The sequence below is a fragment of the Epargyreus clarus genome, unplaced genomic scaffold (genome assembly GCF_041222505.1).
Source record: "Epargyreus clarus isolate Ecla_fem2 unplaced genomic scaffold, WU_Ecla_fem_2.2 ptg000018l, whole genome shotgun sequence".
NCBI lineage: Eukaryota > Metazoa > Arthropoda > Insecta > Lepidoptera > Hesperiidae > Epargyreus > Epargyreus clarus.
In genome coordinates, this window is record NW_027332226.1 from 10,394,779 (window position 1) to 10,417,215 (window position 22,437).

The window sequence follows — 22,437 nt, forward strand, 5'->3', positions numbered from 1 at the left end:
TAAAGATCAAAGCTTTCCAGTAGGCGGTACATATCGAATGTCAATCATTGATAGACATTCCATAATTCGACAAGAAATATTATTGAAATTTCGAGATGAATTTTACCAAACAAAGAGGTTAAAATCTGTTGCTAAAACAAAGTACCGAATTCTCCTTTACCAAACCAAGTCTGACAAACTCTTATTTTTATTTTCAGGATTAGCTTACGACTTGAAAACAGTTTCTGCGGATATGATCCGGAAACGTGTATCAAGGACAGGAGACGGTTCACATCCGACAGACACGAAGACCAAAGCGTCTCTGGAAGACCACCACCACCCTGAGAACCCAGTGTGGGGTTGGGACGACCGGGATATGCCTGATGAAGAACGACAACTTGCGGAAATAGCCCATAAGGCTGATTAATCTTAGTGCTTTAGATATAATGTGTACATAACAGAGCATACCGTGTTTTTCTTGTCACGCGTGCTTACGCCTTCACGCGTGTCTCACAAGCATGCGTGGCATTGGCTTCCTATCGTTTCATACGCACACACACCGGTCGCGAAGAGACTGCAGCGAGTTAATGTATAGGTTCGTGTGGGACACGCGTGCAGGCTTAATCCCGCGTGACAGGAAAACCGCTCATATACTGTTTCATTTCAGAGTAATTGTAATGTATAGAGCGACCCTACATTAGTAAGAACAGAAGGCATAGATCAGAATATCATAACTAAGCGCGGTATATATAACAAACAGTCATAATTCAATTTCAAGTGGAGATTCTAGTAGACCGTAAATCTGGTTAAATGTACTGAAAACTACAGGTATATTACATTTCACATCTTTAAATTAGTTTAGACAGCTATAGCACATCTGTTTACAATTCGTATCTATATGTGGGCGACATGGTCGCACTCTAAACTAATTATTCTTCTGAGTTTCTATCCGTTCACTCATTGCGCGGCGTTACCGGTAAAATAGACTTTCACATAATCAATTGGCATATTTGAAATTTCTCTTGGCATTACACATTTATATTTTATAGCTTTACTTCAAAATGTATGTTAGTTATAAAGCTATGGAATATTCTTCGTAGAAAAGATATAATAATTTGCTCAACAATCGTGATGGTCACGAGTGATAATAATATATAATAGTCTGAATAAGTTTTCTGTGCATGTGGCGGTTTTCGGAAAAGTAGGTATTTGTAATCGCTTCATGAGCGATTTTTCAATTTCTCCAGGTATAAAGTCTTCAATTTACCTTACTTTAATACAATTACGATCTTAAAAACTAGGCCTTATGTTATTGTCAATGGCATTAATAGTTTTACACAATATTATTAGAGATTCGTAATGTATTAAATATTGATAACATATTAAATTTTAAACTTTCCACTTTTTAGACAGATTTGACTAGCAGTATGATCGTTAGTGGCACCGACGACCGTACGACATGCACATAAAAAATTGTCAGAATACACTTGGCACTGAATACGACAGTTTTCGAAATTTTTAATATGACATAGACATGTTTTGACTGTTTATTATCAGAGTGCAGTACATGTATTTATAACCATTCAGTTGAAGTAAGCGATGTGCTCTTAACTCTCTTTGAAGTAAAATGTCTGAATTAGAATCCCTTCGAGGAATTAGAAGTAACATAGTTCTCTCTGTCAGTGTACATTTTCTCGTAAAATAATATATTTTGAAGATACAGGAAGAGTACAAACCTGTTTATAATATGTTATAGACTACAGTGTACTTAATTAAGATGTAATTAGCATATACGGTAAGAGTAATTGCGAATAGAGTTTATAAATATATTTTTGTAAAATATTTTTTTGTAATATAAATATTCACGGTGCTCTGCGTTACCAAAAATAATTAGAACTCAAATTGAGTAATACAATGGGCATGACTGTAAAGATATTTAATGATAATGGGTTTTGCCTGGTCCGACCATAATCATTTTCCCATTTTATTAATGATACTAAGGTTCACCTATTGGTTTCTATCGAGTGAGATCGCTCACTATCGAGTTCATGGATTTGTCAAATAGAGTTGGATTTTGTCACTCAAGCTACAGAACAGTAGTAATGGTCAGTATGAGTTTTTATGTTTTTACAAAAATGACTGTTTTTGTATTTGTTGACTTATCAATCAGCGCCCTCAGCGGATTGTATCAAAACTGATTAGAAATGTACGGGAAATACGTAAGCAAAAACAAAAACAGTCATTTTTGTAAAAACGTAAAAACTCATACTAAGGTTACTGTACCCTACACTACAAAAGGGTAACGGTACTGTACAGTAGGCCAATCCGCTGTCGCTCAGGCGTCCAATTTGTTGTTTCAGTGAAAGACCAGCACACATGTTTGCTTTTTAAACATAATTTAATCAGTGAAGTTAGTTGCTCATGGACGGATATAGCTAATGGACGATCAGCTAAAACTAATTTGCCACCAAAAAAGGTTTTTTAACCAAAAGAAAAAAAGGTAATGCACTGTTTTGCCTTTGCCAATTTACTTATAGATATAAAATAACTATCGAAAACGATTTTCAATTTTTTTTTGCTTTTATTAGGTGTCTATCAATTCATTGTTTTTAATACTAGGTTTATGCAAAGCTTGTATGCAGTTTACTAAACTGGTGTTAGGCAGGTGTAGGGAATGGCTAATATTTTCAGATAAAGCAGCCGCTTTCCCTTTTTCCTCAAACGCTACCTGCTATGTAGGTTACTATGGCCCTATCCGGTTTTGTGTGGTGAAGTGAAAATTTCCTCTAGTCCCTTCAATCTGTAGGATATGTTTGATCCTAATAACATTAAAGTTAATGAACATTAAGGTCGCCGTAAGCATGAATAAATGGGCTAAGGTATTCAAGTAATACTTATTATAACTTCAAAAGTTTATGTCGATAGTGAAATATAGATGATCATTACAATTTAGTTTATTATCTAAAGGGTGCCACTGTTTCTCAATCTTTTTATGTCACGGTATGTTATTTTTTCATACTGACGAATAGTATGAAAAAATAATTCGTGGCCCCCTGGTCCTCATTGCTTGTAACGTGCATTTTATTCTGTTGCCGAAGTACCGAATCTATCCTAAACGTTTATTTATTATTATAATAAGTATAACTTCGTGACGCCCCGCGATTGCGTATAGACACTTCGTGGCCCGCCAAGGAAATGCTATCCACACTTTGAGAAACACTGTCTTAAACTATTTTCTAGAGTTGCTTCCTTTGATCTACTCTTGAGCACTGGCCCCTATAAAATATTTCCTTAAAATGACTTGAATAAAAGGAAAATCTCATATCGACATTTTTTCTTTCCCAAAAAGTTTCAACACAACATTAATTAATCTTAAAAGTTAATCAAAAATAAATCTTTCCCGAGGCCTTAGTCCATAATTCAAAAATAATTTCGAGTGACAGCAAAGTATCCGCCTTGAAGTATTATCAAATTAGATTTTTTTAATAAAAAAAATAGGAAATGAAAGTATTTTAATGTTAAATATTAACACATTTTGTCTTCAAATTATTTATTTTTATGAAATAAGTGTAAGTGTTATTGATAAACAGTACCAGCTTGGACCAGTACCTTACTAAAAATTATGAAATTTCGATCTTTTTAACGCAAAAATGGATGGATTGATTATTAATAACAGGCGTTAGTAGAAAAATCTAGTTATCCCTTAAAAAAACTCCTAAAGGCAGCGCATTGGCATCAGTACCCTTAGTATGAGTTTTTACGTATTTACAAAAATGATTGGTTTTGTACGTATTTCACATACATTTCCAATCAGTTCTGATACAGTCCGATAGGTGCGCTGATTGGGAATGTATGGGCAAACATGTAAACAAATACAAAACCAGTCATTTTTGTAAAAACTCATACTAAGGGTACTGAACTCTATAGTGTAAAGGCAACATTTACTTTGGTTACTATGCTAGTCTAAATATATGTATATAACTCAAGGGTGACAGACTGACATAGTGATCTATCAACGCACAGCCCAAACCACTGGACGGATCGGGCTGAAATTTGGCATGCAGTTAGATGTTATGACGTAGGCATCTGCTAAGAAAGGAATTTGATCACTTCTACCCCCAAGGGGACAAAATAGGGGATGAAAATATTATTTCGTAACGCGAGCGAAGCAGCGGGCAAAAGCTCGTTAATTCATAAAACTAGTATAAACACATATTTTTATTACTGATATTATATTTCTTTATTTATTGCTAAACGGTACAATCCGCTTGTTAACTGTTTTCTCTCTGTTTATTATTATTTTCTATCATAAGGTGGTTGACAAAGAGTAAAATGTACTAATTTATGGTTCAATAGTCAGATTAACTAAGTTTAATTTATTTAACAGTATTTTGATAGGTTGTTTATCGGAGATAAAGGCTATAACATTAATGGTAACTGTTATTTATTTCATCTGTAATTAGTTAATAAATTTCAGAAATATCATGTTTTTGTTTTATTCCCATTTTTCTTGTACAATTCATTTCTATTCACCCTTGCTTGTCTCTGTAGGTGTGAGACATTCTGTATATTGTCTTAGATATATATATCTACGTACTATGTATGAATTTCAACATACCTATATATTTGTGTTAAACCAGTACGTCTAAGATACAAAGGTCATCCTGATTAAATTTTATGCAAGTATTGACGTTACACGGTTTCTTCACCAAAATACGTGATTGGATTTCTAAATCTATATATATAAAAGCGAAAAGATACTCACGTTCAAAACGTATTAATCAAGGTTTTGACTAAACTGCTGAAGCTACAATCATGAAATTTGAAACATAGCTTCATTTTATAATGTAGATGCGCACTAAGAACGGATTTTTTGATATTCCGTCGTTAAGGGGGTTAAATGGGGGTTGAAAGTTAGTATGAAAGTCCGTCAGTTTTAAAGCAAACTGGATAAAAATTGGTATTTAGCTTTCTGATTTAAAGTAATAAAAATCTAATCTAAGGGTTTTTCCAAAATCAACCCTAAAGGTGGTTAAATAGGGGTTGACAGCTTTTTTTTAATTTTTTCATTTTGGAAGCCAGCACTATGAAAGTTACCCATTGCTTTACTGGACAGATATAATAGAACTTTAGTTCTACCGTTTTTGGAAAATCAACCCCTATGTGGGTAAAATAAGGGTTGTAAGTTTGTATGGAATTGCCCCAGGTTTGATGTAAACTCTATGAAAATCGGTATTTGGGTTTTCGATTAAAAATAATTAAACACCTTTTTCACCATTTTTGGAAAATCAACCCTTAAGTTAGTAAAATAAGGGTTGACAGCTTATTTTAAAATTTGCCTATTTGAAAGCTAGCACTATGAAAGTTAGCCATTGCTCTACTGGTAAGATATAGAGGAACTTTAATTGTACCGTATTTGGAAAATCAACCCTTATGTGGGTTAAATAAGGGTTGTAAGTTTGTATGAAAGTCCCCCAGTTTTGATGTAAACGGTATGAAAATCGGTATTTGGGTTTTCGATAGAAAATAATTAAACACCTATTTCATAATTTTTGGAAAATCAACCCTTAAGTTGGTAAAATAAGGGTTGAGAGCTTATTTTAAAATTTGCCTATTTGAAAGCTAGCACTACGAAACTTAGTCATTGCCTTACTGGTTAGATATAGTGGAACTTTAATTCTACCGTCTTTGGAAAATCAACCCTAATGTGGGTTAAATAGGGGTTGAAAGTTTGTTGGGAAGTCCACAGATTTTGAAACAAAGTCTATGAAAATTGGTATTCAGCTTTTTGATTGAAAATAATAGAACACCTATTTTACCGTTTTTGGAAAATCAACCCTTAAGTTCGATTAATAGGGGATGGAACTTTATTTTAAAAACCGTTAATTTGGAAGCAATGACTGTAAAAAATGGTAATTGGCTTTCTGTTTGGGAATGATAGATTTTTTTTAACACCATTTATGGAAAATCTACCCTTAAGAGGGTATAATAGGGGTAGAAACTTCGTTTAGAAGTCCGCAGATTTTGAAGCAAAGTCTATGAAAATTGGTATTTTGCTTTCTGGTTGTAAATAATATATCACTTATATTTCTATTTTTTGATAATCAACCCTTAAGGTCGTTAAATAGGGGTTGGAACTTTATTTTATAATCCGTTAATTTGGAAGCAACCACTATGAAAAATTACCATTACTCAATAAAGCATCTGAGTCACTGTTTTTTTTAGATCAACCCTTAGGACGACTATAAAAGGGTGTATGCATTATGCCTTTCTGTTTACACATCTGTTTCAGCATTTTTAGCAACTCAACAATCAACCCCATTAGGGTACTATTAGTAAAGAAAGTTTCTTTAAAAACCGTTATTGAAGTTACTTCCTTTGGCGTGTCTGAAAAAAAGAACATAGAAGAAAAAAGCAGAGAAGTTTAGTGTAGGGCGAAATTCCACGGGCCGATGTAACATATATTTTTAACATGGGAATGTATTGCGCGTGCTGAACTGCAGAACAGCGGTTTTTTAAGGTTCCGTACCTAAAGGATAAAAACGGAACCCTATTACTAAGACTTCGCTGTTTGTCCTTCTGTCCGTGTGTCACAGGGCTCTATCTCTGAAACTGTATGTGGATAGACATTTGAAATTCTTACAGAGGATGCACAACTGTGGCCGCTATAACAACAAATAATAAAAATAAAAAAAGTTGAAAACAAAAAGGGTCCCCATACAACACAAACTGCTATTCCATATTTTTCCAACTAACTTTTGAACCGTTAAAAGTGGACAGTTCGAATTTTCACAATGTGTGTACTTCAATGGCTGCTGCAATATTAAATACTAGAAATTAAAACAATGAAAATTTTGGTTATACGGACCCTCCAGGTGCGGGTTTGATTTGCACTTGGCCAATTATTAGTAACGTGCAGACCCGCGGGCCACAAGGGAAAGTCGCGGGCCACACACCACCCGTGGGTGTCGGGTTGCCGACCGTTGGTGTTGAATATTATCTTTCAGAAATTTGCTGATAAAGTATATATTAATGCATATGTACATAGGAATGTTTTTGAAATTCAATTCAATGTTAAAGGAGGTAAAAGAAGTGTTATATGTATGTATACGGGAATCTTTTAGGTTCGAAGTTAGAAACGTGATTTTTCAGATAACGTCTATTCAGACAAATACACGACAACGTTGAAGGGGTGCAAATTTCATATATGATAATGCGTAAGTTTATTCAATTTAGCCTACATTTTGGTATACTGATTAGGTACATCGCAACTACTTAGGACACACTGCGTGCCAACATTTTGTCCTGCCGTGGGGTATGGTTGTGGTTATGCGTGGATTAGTGATGGTGATGTGGTAGACACATAGACCTTGGATTAAAATTTTGGGCTAGAACAGGGCTACAGTATCCCCGGCCAGTAGTACGAGACTAAAGGGGGACTTCTGGAGTTGCGGGCGGCATGAATGGGAGCTCTAACCGCCCAGTCAGAGACCCTGGAAAGAACCGCTGTATGTAAGGCCCCATATAACATGGAGGGTTCCTATGGAATAGTGTAAATAATAATTATTGTATCCTACATGAAACTTATATTTTAAAGAAAACATTCATTACAGTCCACTAATTAGAGTTTTTGTGTATGTTTCTAAAGAAAGCTTGACCAATTTAGGTACACAGTGACGAAAAAAAAAGCTTTTATTAATTAAATATTAATGCTACTTTATCGTTAAAATTTTTAGGTATAAATTTACGATTACAGTTATTTGTATGTCATATAATATTGTTTTACGCGGGCGAAGCCGCGGGTTCTGCTAGTCTCAAATAAAACCGTAAATACGGGCAAGGAATGTAACAGTTTGTTGTATTTAGTTAATATTTCACGTTTTACGTAGAACTTCATTTCTATGTACTTAAGCAATTGTACAATCTTATGAGAAAGTCTTTAAACGTAAATTTTACGAACGTTGAAATAAATTGAATGGAACTTTTAATACGTGTGCTACCTTATATGTTTAAAACAATGATATAAGTAAAAAATAAAACAATTTATTTAATTTTAATTAAAACAAAATAAATAAATAAATAACCTTAGAAAATAGACAACAATCAGGTAACTAGACTAGTGGCGATAAGGCTAAACATTTGGCAAGTCACATCTCAATTACACTTCTAGGTCTAACCCCTTTCTCTTCGTTTTTCCACCTAGAATAGAAGAGTATTTCCCTCGTACTTCATTATACTTTTTAATCCAATCTGGATTAACCGCCGTGTAACCATCGAGAGCTGCGAAGCCATCGTCCTCACTTATCACATGATAGTCCTGAATATCATGTGTTACATCCCCATTGTAATTAGGATCCACTATATGCTCATTTATTTCATCAGCCAATGGTCTTAATCTCTCGTTCTTATACCCATCGTTGATATAAATTACCTTGTTTAAATGGTTATCGTTGAAAGCATTGTTTCGAAGAAGCGTAAAGACAGCTCCCATTAGGGCCATATTGTTGAGCATCCCGGCCCCTACGACCATCATTTTGAACGCTGGCAACACAAAAGGCAGCACTGCTGACATAATAAGACCAGGTATTAATAATGCTGGTAGAAGCTGATAAAAATATTTGCGCATTTTTTTCATAGCGCCCCGTCCTTCCTCAGTTGGATCTGAAAAAAGTATAAAACCCAATTTTAAAATTTAGCCTTAATGAAACAAAGAATTAAGAAAGAATCTATATTCTAAAACCTATGTTTTATCGTTTAGTTTTAGTTCTAATAATAACTTAGTATATCCTAAAATCACACTTCATATAATCTACATCCTACAACATCTTATTTCATAAAATATATATGCTCATGTTACTTAATCATTCGTTACTGTAAATTCCTTTCCGTTAATACTTGCAAACAACTTCAAAGGCAATAAACTCCTAGGAATCACGGAGCAGGTGTAAGTTAATTTCGCGGAAATCATGAATAATAGATTTTTTCCTTTGTACAGCGCGTGGTTATATATTCCTCGATGACGTGAAGAATGTGAGTGAAGAAAATGGGAAATTATCCATTAGGATCCAATAGTGCGAGACTGTAACGTCGTAAAATGTTTGCATACTAAACATGGAAATTATACAATTTTAGGAAATTTTAGTAAAGTACTCGGAAATTTTCTAATATCGATCTTTACTGCGCTAAACATTGCATAGATTTTTGATAATATGAGTTAGAAAATGTTTCGCAAAATTAAAAGGAAATGCCGGTAACAATTTAATAGCTATCACTTCATGACTTGTAAGGTTAATAACTTTTATTACTCTGATATACTTAACATAAAAAAACACTTAAAAAATCTTTAAATTTTAGTTAGGTACTTTAATGTCTACGTAACAACTTATTTTAACATTTCTCACGGTTTATTCCCATGCTTGTTACATTGTTCGTACGTAATGAAAATAAAACTTAATTTACTTTTACTTTTGAATAACTAACTGTCTTTATATAACTTTTAAAAATACTTATCATATTCTCATGCGTATAAAAGTATAGTATTTACTTTCAACGACGTCTAGATTCAGCGAGCCATTGACAGATCCTAGTCGCACGGCATAATCGGGGCCCAAGTCCATTGTCAACGACCGATGTCGAAGGAGCTTTTCTGTTCCTTCAGACAGCTTTGTGTACAGCTCTTCCTCCGGCTCCTGGCTGTAGAGTTCCCATGGAAACCGATTTGAATCATTCACTCCTGTGTCTGTGGCTCGTTCAGCGCGCCACGCGCCGTACGCGGCGATACATTTCACTGGTCCGATCGCGGTTGTGCATGATATGATGTTTGTAATGTCACCGTGTGTTTCGCGGCCGTCCGCGAGTCGCGCGTGTGCGGCGTGCGACCACACGGCCAGTATGACAGCGGCCACGCGCATAGTTGTAGTGAGACTGAACAAGCCGTCACCCCGCGCCGCGCTCGAGGAATGGGAGGGACACCGCGGACACCACGGAAAGTGATTTAGTGATCTGATGGCCGGACGAAGGAAGTGCTGCTAGCTTAAACGCTAAATTACTACAAAAGTACAACGCTATTCGTAACTAACTTTTATAACGATATTCTTTGTAATTCCGGATTTTTTACAGTATTCGCTTCCTGAAATGTATTAGGCTTTTATAATATGGTATTTTAGATATCATTTTTAATGTAGGTAATAGGGGTTTGTTTTCAGAATCTCTGTCGATTATAATTTATCTTTAAATATACGTTGGTACCTACATCAGAAAGGACAAGATATTAATCATAAATATAAGTTCTTATTAATTTACTGAAAAAAAACTAGCAGACAGTCTTAAGTAGAGAATATAAGTACCGAGATAAATCTCATTTCACTCGTAGCTAGAATTGATAGAATCAGATACGTGTGCTAATTTATCCCTGAATAAAATACTTTTCCATTAGATTAGTTATTTTGAATCGGATCAAGTAGATACTTAGATATGTAGTGCGAAGCTACTTTAATTAAAATTGAGTTTAGTCGAAGTTTCTTTAAACGAGTATAATAATGTACAATGCTTAGATTATTTATTTTATGCCATCATCTTATATATAAAATTCTCGTTTCACAATGTTAGTTACCGTAGGTACTCCTCCGAAACGGCTTTACCGATTTTCACTAAATTTTATATGCATATTCTGTAGGTCTAAGAATCGGCTACTATATATTTTTCATACCCCTAAGTGATAAGGGTTGTTCACCCTTAACATTTTTTTTTATTTATATGGCAATACAACGTTTAGCAAGTTCATCGAAGCTATCAAATTCATTTAAGGTTGGTAAAGATTAAAAAAAAAACGTAAAAACAAAACATCCTGAAAGAAAGGTAATATTAATATAATAAATTAAGACACTCTTAAAATTTAGGCGAATCCAACCACAACTCATATTAAAATCAAGCCGTTTGCTTTGTAGGGTTAAAGGAAATAGAATACGCTATTTCAACCGAAAATCAAATTACCAATGTCTTAACTACTAGTGACTTTTGACGTCAAAATGGCTAACATTTCTTGTTTTACATTCAATAATGTCTATCGATCTTGCTGTCGTACAATATGAATAATGTAATCGTTACATGCTTACACGCATACTTGTTTCATACTGGGTACACTCTACGTCAAATTAATCTATTCCTTGTCATTGAGTTTTACATTATGCTAATATGAAATCTGTTCATTTTCCGTTTTAATTAAGTTTGTACGCTTTAATTTCCAATAGTGCGAGTATTTTATTAATTAATATTAGAAATTATGAAAGCAGACCTAATTTCTAAGGTTGTAATGAATGTAAAGTACTCAAGTAATTATTTTGGCGGTTTTGAGCATATTGTTACGTAACTAATAAGGTAAAAAAATGATAGCGAAAAATATAAATACCTATATTATATAAGTACTTAAACGTAGGTACATAAATATTTCAGTTCAATTCATAAAATAATGGGCCGTAACAGCGCGGCAGGTGTGTTTATTATCAATCAGTTGCACTAAAACACGCGAAGGTTATTGACATTTTCCGGAATACGCCCCGCAACAGTGTTTGGCGAAAGTTTTTTTTTTCTGCATTCTGTGTTGGCAGGAAATGGCCTATTTATTGCCGAATGCAGCGAGCGATTAGCATATGCGCGGTCACGGCAGGCGCCGGCCACTGTGCGTCGACCACCCGATCGGGTTTCTCCTCGATCTACGTGTCTCGACTTTTGATTCTCTGTTAATTATAATTTACACACGCAAACTATGATTTCCCTAATTATTCAGACGTGCGTGGTCGTAATTAATACGAGTGTGAAAAAATCACCACCACTTATATTACCGTTATTATATTGTTATTATGAGCGAGTGACATGTTTGTGTGCGACATGTAATTTGTAAGTCTCATTATTACTTCAACGATATATCATAATGAAAGTGTTGGTTAAACAATACTCGTGGTTGCGTGTAATGATACTTCTCATGTTCATACTCGTAAAGAAAATCGTGTCTATGTCGGAAAAAATCCATCTACATTATGTGATATTCTATTGTTTAGAATCTCTTCAGGTAAAATTGCATAACGTGCTTAGAATATTATTTCTCATTTAATGACAAACGATTGCAATCAAGATTCTTTAAATGCACCAGCAGATTGCATTAAACACTTTTACCTGTAGAAATGTGTTATTAATGCGGTTATATTCAGTATTATGCGCATAGCTATCGAAGAAATTAGCTGTTGTCACTTTCACGAGCTCTATCGTGGATAACGATCGGAAGCATTCAATGTCCAACGGGAGGATGGTGTCCGTTAATGACTCGATGAGTCCTTAACAGGCTGTCGATTTCTGGGTCGACATTTCTATGGCACGATCACGTTGTCATACACTTTCTTTTTGTGTTCGTTTGGTCTCACCGACCATTGTCTTCGGCAGGACACTTTATATCCTGGCATTCGATCATATAGTCATCAGTCAAACTCTGGCAGGCACCTGACCACCTACTCGTTCGGTTCACATTGGTAGTAGTCATGTGTAAATTTTTAGGAGTGTTGTCCTTAGCGTATCTCGCTATCTTCTTAACGGTAGTGAAGTGTGATGATAATGTGTCGACTTCTGGATTTGATTTTCTTAGCAAAGGTAATGTTTTATAGTGCATAAGTAATAAGAAGGATTTGTGTGGTGAGAAGTGACTCTTGTACGTGGCACACCACTAATTATTTACCGTTATTCGTGCTGAAAGTATAAACCATCACGTAAGGTTCTAATAATTATCATCAACTGTCTCGAACATCAGATTTTTTGATGTGAAACATCTATAGCCGCACGTAAAACCGATTTCTGGCGTGGCGACGCATGCCGTGGCAAGGTATATATATACAGTCTATATGCAGTAGTGTGTACGGTGTGGCGACGCGTCGCCATGCGCAATCGAATTCAATAAATAGTCATCGTTATCTGGAAAAAAATAGTAATATTTTATTTTATCATTATGACATATTTAGTTCCTATCACAATATGTTCTTTTCTGCATATTACTTTTACAAAATAATGTCGATGTTTCACATCTGCCAGGCGTCCCGTGACGGCTCACATTTTTTTTATATATAGGAGTAAGAGACGATCATGCAGTCCACCTGATGTTAAGTGGCTATTGCCGCCCATGGGCATCTGTAATCAACCCCTAATAGGATAAGATATTCCTATCTGAGGACGGCCACAGATGAGCCGCTACCCCTGAGGACTAAGCTGGAACGCCTCGGAAAAGTATGCTTCCCTTACACACACCCTTCAAAACGGTGTGGCGGTGCAACCCTTGGAATCGAACCACAAAGGGTTCTAACACCATCAAAACTATTGTTTTATCTATCTGCCATAGATTCCCATGGACGGTTGTGATTTGTTATCATTAGGTAGACTTGAAGCACGCTTGCTATTTCATGAGTGAGTCACGACGGGAGCCGTAAAGCTACCATCGAGTACGAATAGACACACTTGCCGTGGAACATGTAGAGCAGTTCAAAATAGCCTTTAATTTTTACGGCATTATAGTCCAAAGATGATTTTAATAACGCAAATTTGAATGTTAAATGCATAGATTAGTAAAGATACTTCGCCGCCTTGAAATTGAATGAAGCCGCAAATGGCTTATTATAGTAAGTTCTTTTTTTGAATTCTTGACAAATAAAAACATTTTTAGAGAAAATTTACGAATAAATAACTAATACTGCGTAATTTACATGATAAACAATTTATAATAATAATTTCAAATATTTTAGGGACATTTTAGCACGGAGACGTGGCAAAACTTTTTTACGCAACTATTTCAATTCTCAAAACGGGGTACATTTTCTTGTTAGGAGTGAGTAATCTTTACTAATCTATGTTATATATCTACGTTAAATGATAAACTCATTTAACGTTAAATAGTATTTAATCGACATCAGTAATATATTATAATACATAAGGTAAATAAGTGATAAAATATTTTTATTACAGCTATATTATAATTAGTGTAGTCAGTGAATAAAATTATTCAACGAATGTACGTTATATAATAACTAAAAATCAACTTAAGTTGTTGCAGAGAAATATTTGAAAACTAAAGCATTGTAAATTCTAGAGTAGAAATATAATATTAACGGGAAATTTACTATTCTACAATTGAATGTTAGAATAACAAGTAATTGACGTAAATAATGGTTCAACAAGTCAAAACAAGATGAAGTTCTAATTAAATGTAGCATTCAAGTTGTTCAAGAGCGAAACTTTGTCTGCCAGTTCAGCTAATTGTGTAAGGTTACCATGATTAGCTAAAAACAGAGAATTCTTTATTTTATTTCAAAATGCCGATTCTCAGACCTACTGAATATGCATATAAAATTTGGTGAAAATCGGTAAAACCGTTTCGTAAGAGTACGGTCACTAACATTGTGACACGAGAATTTTATATATAAGATATTCAATTGTATATCTAATTAAAAATCTTTCTGTTCCAGACTTGAACGTCGGCCGTACGTTCGGGCACAATGCTTTGAAACGATTGTCATTCATATTCCTGCCAGTGATGTTCACCCTGGGCGTCATATCCACACTCCTGATGGCCCTTGCTGTTATATCCGTGAAGAATCTCGCTATTGGTGTCATTTTACTCATCGTGGCTATAAGCCAGGTAAGTGACTAATCTATACAATTATATTAATTTGATGTGTCTGTTTGTGACGTCAAAATACCAGCTTTTTGCTATAACAAAAAACAAACCATTATTAATTTATTGTCTGATCCACTGTATTTCTCTTTTTTTCCGGCTAAAGACTAATCTTCTAAATGTCTGAAACGACTTTCACTGTCAATTAATTGATATTATAAGATGTAACGGCTAAAGTTATGTTACAAAAATAATTAAAACAGAAATCTCCAGAGTTTTTACACTTATAAATGCAGATGAAATGGCTGGGCACAACACGTGCAAAATCTAAAACACACAACGAAAATGGATCGCACGTTTTGATACGAAATATACGAACAAATTTGTACACGGAATATTCAATATTAAATTGGAACGTGTAAAATACAAACATTATATCTCCGTAAATTGAATAATACGTTAATTTGAACGTTGTACTCGTACATTTCCAAAATTTAATTTATTAGGAGAAGCTTTTTTAAATCTCGTGAAATCTAAAATACAAACGTTCTATCGCAAATTTTATCACCTTTTTGAGTTTTAAATTAATGTCGCATAATAATGATGATGAAATATTAATGATGGTGGGTACCTACTATGTAAAAAAAATCTGTCCCGGTTAGTCAATCAACGTGGTTACTATCCAGATGTAAAATTTGTTTCAAATCTTTGTTCGTTTTATTGCCTCTCTATTATGCATCCGTCTGGTGCATAACATGTCTAGCTCACACTTGCTCACGTTATCTAACTAGACTAGAATTTCAAGTAGAAAGGCAACAAAATGATCTGTTATATGCGAGCATTTCTTTTCCTTCTTTTTTTTCATTTATTTCCGTTACTAGAAGCATACGTAAAAATCTTTATGCACTTTTTATTTAACAAGGGAAAATATATTTAGATTTTTTAGAGATTGTGTCATATCTAAAATCTTAGATTAGATTTAGCCTTTTTGCTTTTATTTATTATGGTAATTAATTAAGGTGATAGAACATTTCTTGGATCGGCTTCTAAGCCATAACTTTAAAGTCTTATAACAGCAAAGTCAAGAGCCACTGTCTTCTGGTTTCAAGATTGTGGTAAAGAAAAAATACACAAGATATTCCAACTAAGTCCTTAAGAGAAACGCATCACTGACTACCGCCGGGTAGGACTCTATGTGGGGTTGATTACAGATGTGCACGGATGGTGTGACCTTTAGTAACCTCCACTGATTGTATGATCATGTACTACTTTATATTACAAAATATAAATTTGTATTTCAGGCCGTGTCTCGACTTTTCTTCGCGGCGTCGGCTCCCGCTCCCCTGGTGTTCCACCCTCGCGCTGAGCTGCTACCGGCACCAGTGGCCGCTCCCTGGCCTGCCCCCGGCCCACTCCTATCCCCCTGGGCCAGGTCCGACGATGGCGCTACCATCACCGACTAACGACCGAACACGAAGACCAGTACCTTCATGCATTTAAAGTTATCAAAGGATAACTGAAACTTAATTATACGTATTTATTGATCGCCAGATCACAATCGAGTACAAACGTTTCCATTAATCGTAAGTTGCGAATTGATCGTAAAAACATCAAACAAGCTATTATAAAACGTTAATACGTTTTAAATGGGTCTTACTTCGAGCGATCTTTTCTTTCATACAATACAGAAGTCTTAGTATCAAAAAGAAAATTGTATGACAAAAACATTACCGAATGCAGTTAATACTTCAGAAGTTACGAATTCACTCTCATGTACCGAGTAAATAAGGAAACTAACTATTCAAATCATCTGCTTTGAGTTTGCATACTAATTAACAATTCAAACATAATTTAAACAAATAATGTTAGTACGAAAGACCGCTTGGATTAAGACGCTTGACAAAATACCACCATTATACCATACCAGCCTCAAAATACCTCATTGTTACGTCACAAATTATTAATGACGTCATTGTGCTGGTAAACTTCGTCTGTCTCCCGCGAACAGCCATTTGTGGAAGATAGACGACGGAAAATTAGAATGTAAGTTTATTTATTGGCTACCTCCTATTAGAAAAAATAAAGATGTTTATTATTGAATCCGCGTTTTTGTTCTAACGACCTTGTCTATTCACGCGTACTACAACGATTTTATGTCAGTAGCGTTATCGTCGTTAATACGAAGCTTGAATACTAACGATATCGCATTTTTATATTAGTACTTTTGAATAATAAGTCACTCATTTGATTACTACAGTTCAAACATAGATGCAGTGGGGATGTCAAGTGGGGATGATATCATGGCGACGCTCGAGTTAACAGAGAGCGGCATTCTGGTCGGCGACTTCAGCAAGAACAGTTTAATAACGGGAATAGTTATAATACCTCTAATCACTAGTGTGTACCTACTTACGTGTAATTGTAATATCGTTACTCTGTACCGTATATGTGACTATACTTATACATGACTATCTTCAAGAAGACTTCGATTACAGTAGGGTCACATTTTGTCTTCCAAGTCAACATAGTGGACGGTAGTTACAACACAACCCTTACTTGTGGTCACTATTTACACCGTGAGACAGTCAAGTTATCCTATTACAAAGACACGTTTTTGTAATTACCTTATATAAACAAAATATTTACAGCTGATCATACATAAAAGCAGCACGTTATGATGCTATGACGTGGTGTGGCTGTGGTATGTGTGAATAGACTTACTAATAAAATTGTTATCTCACATCTAAACAAATAAATTAGAATAAATTGTCTATCTTTCACCTTATGAAATTTTATATGCTGTTTGCACATTATGAAAACCAAAAAATATATGTGTGAAACCAGTTAACGACATAACGGGTTTTAATTAAAATTTCACGATTACGAGGATTGTTAGTCTGGAGGTTAGAACTTTGACATCTAAATCGGGACATCCCAGGGCTCAAATCCCTGATTCCTTATCTTAAACATTATGTGCGTATTAGAAATTAAATGTCACTTGTATAAATGCTGAAGGCAAAAACGTTATGAGGAAACCTGTATGCCTACCTGAGTTCTTTAAAAAGTTCTTATAGTGTCATATTATTGTTTGTGTTAAGTATATTAATGCAATGTCCATACTTAATGCTTTGATAATGTACTACTCACTAATTAAAAAACTAAAAAAAAAACTAAACTAAAACGCTTTCTACACACACACAGCCCCACACTAGGATTCCCTGTGTCGTGGGTGCTATGGACACACACAGAGACAAATACACAAACACCCAGACCTAGAAACAGAAATCTAAATTCATCATTTAGAAATCTGTCTGGCCGGGGATCGAACCCGGGACCCTCTGCGTGTCAGACCGGCATGGTGACCGCTCCGCCACGCGGGTCGTCGAACATCACTTACTTTTACGTATTTTTTATATATAAAGTATAAATGGAAAGCAATTAGAAATTAAGTATATTCACATTCTCATTATAATAACTAACGGTAATATTTGCGATTTTTTCTACTAATTTGCAATTTATTATACTTACTTACTAGTTACTGCTTTTAGGTTTCTATTTACTTCTGAGGGTTAAGTTGATTTTGTGTGTAAATTCATTCATTTAATGGTACACCATAATAATCTGTAAGATCAAAATTTGTATTGCAATTATGCCATATTTACGCATCTAAATGAAGGTGGTAGAGTCCTTTGTAGTTCGACTTTGGAGTCATCACCGCCACCTAGTTCACCATAATAATCTGTAAGACCTAATTGGTATGGCAGTTGTGACATATTTACGCATCTAAATGAAGGTGGTAGAGTCCTTTGTAGTTCGACTTTGAAGTCATCGCCGTATATTTCTGCTAGGTAACAGTAGTGTTAAGCTTATACGTTCTATAAAACAATTGCTATTCAATTAAATTCATTTGCAAGAACATAGTGTAACACATGGGTCTTAAAATTATATTTTATACATATTTTTTTTTTATTTATTTATTGAACACCAACGTAATGACCATTCATACAGTATAGATACAACAAAACAGATAAGGGGCTAGCTTAATGCCACTATAATGAAGCATATTTTCTTATATTCTTTCTTATATTGTGTTGGTAGGCGTAGTATTAAAATACGTGTTCTGGTTCTGGTACATGGCGTCGAGGCATGTCATTTAAGTCCTCAGAGGTAACACAACACATACGTAGCTAACTTCTGTGAGGACTCCTCATCTTATCTGAAGTTGGTTCCAGATATCTATAGGCGACCGTGACCATTTCCCATTAGGTGGACTACTTTTATTTTATAAAAAAGACATTTGCAACTAGAACACAGCACCGTTTAAGACTGCTGTTATGAGGCATAAATAGAAGTGGCGGTGGTGCCGCCAGAATCGAACCGCAAAGGGTTCTACCACTTTCAAAGTATTAGTATTATTGCATTGAAGGTAGAACTTAGAACATTTTCGCTACATTAGAATGCACTGTGGTACCTGTAACATTCGAAACGTTTGAGATGGTGAAATACCTTTACTGTTGAAACAACTGAATTGATCTTTGGCTGCATAGCACGCTCTGTTTGGCTTGAGATATCATTCGCATACCTCATAAGCAATCATTTAGAAATATACCTATGTTAAACGGTATGCTGAAACATCATGGCAAATACTGCTTCGACTTTAAATTGAGACCGCCTCTACTCGTATAATAGCAATTCACATAAAAAGACTTGTATTTTAAATTAATACTCTTTTTACGCTGAAAGTAGTATTAGTACATCTATCTATACATTGGTAGAAGTAGTACATCTATTTCTGCTTCATAACAGCAGTGTTAAGCGCTGGTGTGTTCTGGTTTGAAAGGTTTTTTTTTTTTTTATGTAACCTAACGATAAGACAGACGGGCTGCCTGATGGAAAGCAGTCACCGTCGCCTATGGACATTTGCAACACCAGAGGAGTCGCCAATGCATCGCCGGCTTTGAAGGAGAGCTCTTTTTACACCCCTCTTGAAGAGCCCCATGTCATAGTCCTGAGGGAATACCTCAGGAGGAAGTTCATTCCACATTTTGCACGTATGCGGAAAAAAAATAAAAATGTTAGTGTGGTAAGACATACTTTTCCGAGCTTCGTCCGAGTCGTCGAGTTCCAGCTTAGTCCTCAGAGCGTAGCAGGTAGTAGCAGCGTACCTGTGGCCGACCTCAGGTAGGAATATCAACTCCTATATGGGGCTGATTACAGATGTCCATGGGCGGCAGTTGCAACTTACATCAGATGGACTGCATGCTCGTCTGCTACTCTTATATTAAATCAAAAGAAAGAAACGAAATATGTACGAGTTTTAAGTGTAGGTAATCGTATAATTTTAAACTAAAAATGTTTAAAGTCTATTCTGTAGTTACGTGGTACTAAAAGAGATAAATAACACCTTTGTAAAAATAAAATACATGATTATTGGGAACGAAATTCGTCGTGTTCGACTTAGGTATCGTGTTTACTTTACTTTGACCCAAAAATATCTTTTTAGGCTTTTCTTCTCCATTTCTTTTTTTTCGCTTGTTATTTGTGATATAACGCGAATACGTGAAAGGCCCGAAATTGATCGATTGATGATATCAAAATTAGACCAAAACAGCCTTGAAAATGATAATATTATAACTTATTCGATTTGATTTAATTGTTTGAAATGAAGCCTTATTAATTATTCTACAGTATTAACTTAATACCCTAAAAAGCAGTGAAAGCCTAGTGGTTAAGAAATGCGGCCTCTTGATCGAGGGGTCCGAGGTTCAAATCCCAGGCAACACACCTCTGATTTTTGAAAGTTATGTGCGTATAGAATTTAATTACCACTTGCTTGAAGCGGTGAAGGAAAACATCGTGAGGAAACCTGCGTACCTAAGAGTTTTCAAAGGTATGTGAAGTCTACCAATTCGCACTTGGCCAGCGCGGTGGACTATGGCCTAATCCTTCTCATTCTGACAGGGGACCCGTGCCCAACAGTGGGACAGTAATGGGTTGATGATGATGATGATGATTAACGTATTATCATTTCATTATTTTATTATTTATTACATTATACTGCAAAAAAGTTTTACTTAAGTACCTACGATTATTCATATTTTTTAATATTGTTATTTATTGTGGAAGTCAAACATTATATCATCAATGATCATTAACAGCAATGAACATATATGTATGGTTACTAGATACTACAAAATGTGACATATTTGTAATAATTGAAACATAAAATAATTATAAGCTTTGCTTAGTAGTCGCTGTCTAAGTGTCGATAGCACTAATTCATTTATAAGACATAAAAATCTCTAAAGTAGTTTTTAAAAAAATATATTTTTCGTTCAGAATAATTTATAGAGTAGGTACCTACGGCCTTGCAAGCTGATGCTTGCTGCTTGTTTGCGACTGATGTTTAGTAGTTCGAAAGTAGTGTGGTTTTTTCATTGACTAAAAAACGTGGTTTCGTTTTGCACTGTTCTTTATTTTTACGTTCGAAAATGAGGGCGTACCTGCTATGTTTTTGTATCTATTTTTTCGTATAATACTTAATTTAAGTAATAGTACCTAATCAAGTCAGTGTAGTAGTTCGAAAGTAGTCTCATTTAGTCGTTGGCGGTAGCCCAAAAACGTGGTTTTATTGTTACTGTTTTCTATTTTCGTTTAACAAATTAGGTCACGGTGTCGTTCACAATTGTGTTAGTGAAACGTGCTGGAACATCAATCGATGCACCGTGTCGGTGATCGATGGAGGATGTAGTAGTGGATAAGACTAGCTGCTTCTAAAGGTGAGTTGAAGGTGCCTTATACCCTGTAAACTGCGCTCATCACCAGATCGATGCTTTCGAGCTCGTTTATTTAAATGGTCGCATATACATTTTAAGGACGTTACAATTGAGTTGTTGATCAATAGAGTTACGGACTTTGGTGATTTTTTTTTAACTAATAACCTATCTACGTCTACGTACTTGAAGGGGCTTTTTTTAATTAGAGAATTATAGTAAACCGGCCGATTGCTAAAAAGTACAGCCTATGACACTCCCGCAATTTGGACGAATCCAACCACACCTTGTATATTATAATCCATGGTACAGCACGCCAAAGAATGACACATACATACATAGTTGCATACAAACCTACGCTCGAAAAACATTCCTCACACCCTCTGCAGTCGGGTAGAAATCATCATGTCTTACTTTTCGAATACCCGCTGTAAAGTGTATATGCATAGAATATCAAACACGTCTCTTCATAGAAAATATGGTTGAATGAAAATAAACCACATCAAGTTATTGCCTTACATTCAGTGAACAGTTAACTGCAGAGAAATTTCACTTTCGTAAACTACGCCCCGATTTTTACAGTCGTGATCATCGATTGGAATCTAATCAAATCAAAAAATAAGCTCCTGTCTATAATTTCAAAATAAGTGCAATTTGTAAAGCGTATTCGTGGGACATCGTTACAAAAAATTAAGTTGTTTGTCTGTATATTTTAGTTCCTATAATAGCACCAATTAAAGTTAGAACTTACACTTGAAAATAAGATATTTATATGAATAATGCATATAATGTATTTTTAACCCAAATTTATTATATTTTGAGTAAAAAATATAAGTAAACGAGCTTTTGCCCGCGGCTTCGCTCGCGTTACGAAGTAATATTATTAACTAAGAAGATTTATAAAAACTTTCATCCCCTATTTTATCCCCTTAGGAATAGAATTGATCAAAATCCTTACTTAGCGGATGCCTACGTCATAACATCTACCTGCATGCCAAATTTCAGTCCGATTCGTCCAGCGGTTTGAGCTGTGCGTTG

At 35.0% G+C, this 22,437-nt stretch overlaps 3 protein-coding genes across 3 annotated transcripts in view; 2 read left to right on the plus strand and 1 right to left on the minus strand.

Annotated features, from left to right (window-relative positions):
- LOC140749533 (acyl-CoA Delta-9 desaturase) overlaps nt 1-790 on the plus strand; it is a 32,312-nt gene extending 31,522 nt beyond the window's left edge. The window contains exon 8 of the mRNA XM_073082616.1: nt 198-790. Coding sequence (XP_072938717.1) covers nt 198-406 — 209 coding nt within the window. The 3' untranslated portion in view covers nt 407-790. The remainder of the gene's footprint in view (nt 1-197) is intronic.
- Nucleotides 791-8,009: 7,219 nt separating this feature from the next.
- Nucleotides 8,010-10,034, minus strand: LOC140749623 (uncharacterized). Its single transcript, XM_073082730.1, has 2 exons — nt 9,524-10,034; nt 8,010-8,640 (listed from the first exon to the last, which is right to left on the minus strand). Exons 1-2 carry the CDS (start codon nt 9,888-9,890, stop codon nt 8,138-8,140), a joined length of 870 nt encoding a protein of 289 aa, XP_072938831.1. The 5' UTR covers nt 9,891-10,034; the 3' UTR covers nt 8,010-8,137.
- A 1,468-nt stretch (nt 10,035-11,502) lies between these two features.
- On the plus strand, nt 11,503-16,304 carry apn (apnoia). The gene is made up of 3 exons (XM_073082731.1): nt 11,503-12,618; nt 14,478-14,650; nt 15,928-16,304. Exons 1-3 carry the CDS (start codon nt 12,510-12,512, stop codon nt 16,087-16,089), a joined length of 444 nt encoding a protein of 147 aa, XP_072938832.1. The 5' UTR covers nt 11,503-12,509; the 3' UTR covers nt 16,090-16,304.
- The last annotated feature ends 6,133 nt before the right edge of the window (nt 16,305-22,437 follow it).

What these genes read in the sequence shown, in the direction of transcription:
- LOC140749623 (XM_073082730.1), bottom strand. Translation starts at nt 9,890, where the DNA reads ATGCGCGTGGCCGCTGTCATACTGGCCGTGTGGTCGCACGCCGCACAC. An exon ending in GAATCTAGACGTCGTTGAAA is followed by an intron (nt 8,641 to 9,523) that starts GTAAATACTATA and finishes TACTTTTTTCAG; the next exon opens with ATCCAACTGAGGAAGGACGG.
- apn (XM_073082731.1), top strand. Translation starts at nt 12,510, where the DNA reads ATGTGTAAATTTTTAGGAGTGTTGTCCTTAGCGTATCTCGCTATCTTC. An exon ending in ATTTGATTTTCTTAGCAAAG is followed by an intron (nt 12,619 to 14,477) that starts GTAATGTTTTAT and finishes TTTCTGTTCCAG; the next exon opens with ACTTGAACGTCGGCCGTACG. An exon ending in TCATCGTGGCTATAAGCCAG is followed by an intron (nt 14,651 to 15,927) that starts GTAAGTGACTAA and finishes TTTGTATTTCAG; the next exon opens with GCCGTGTCTCGACTTTTCTT.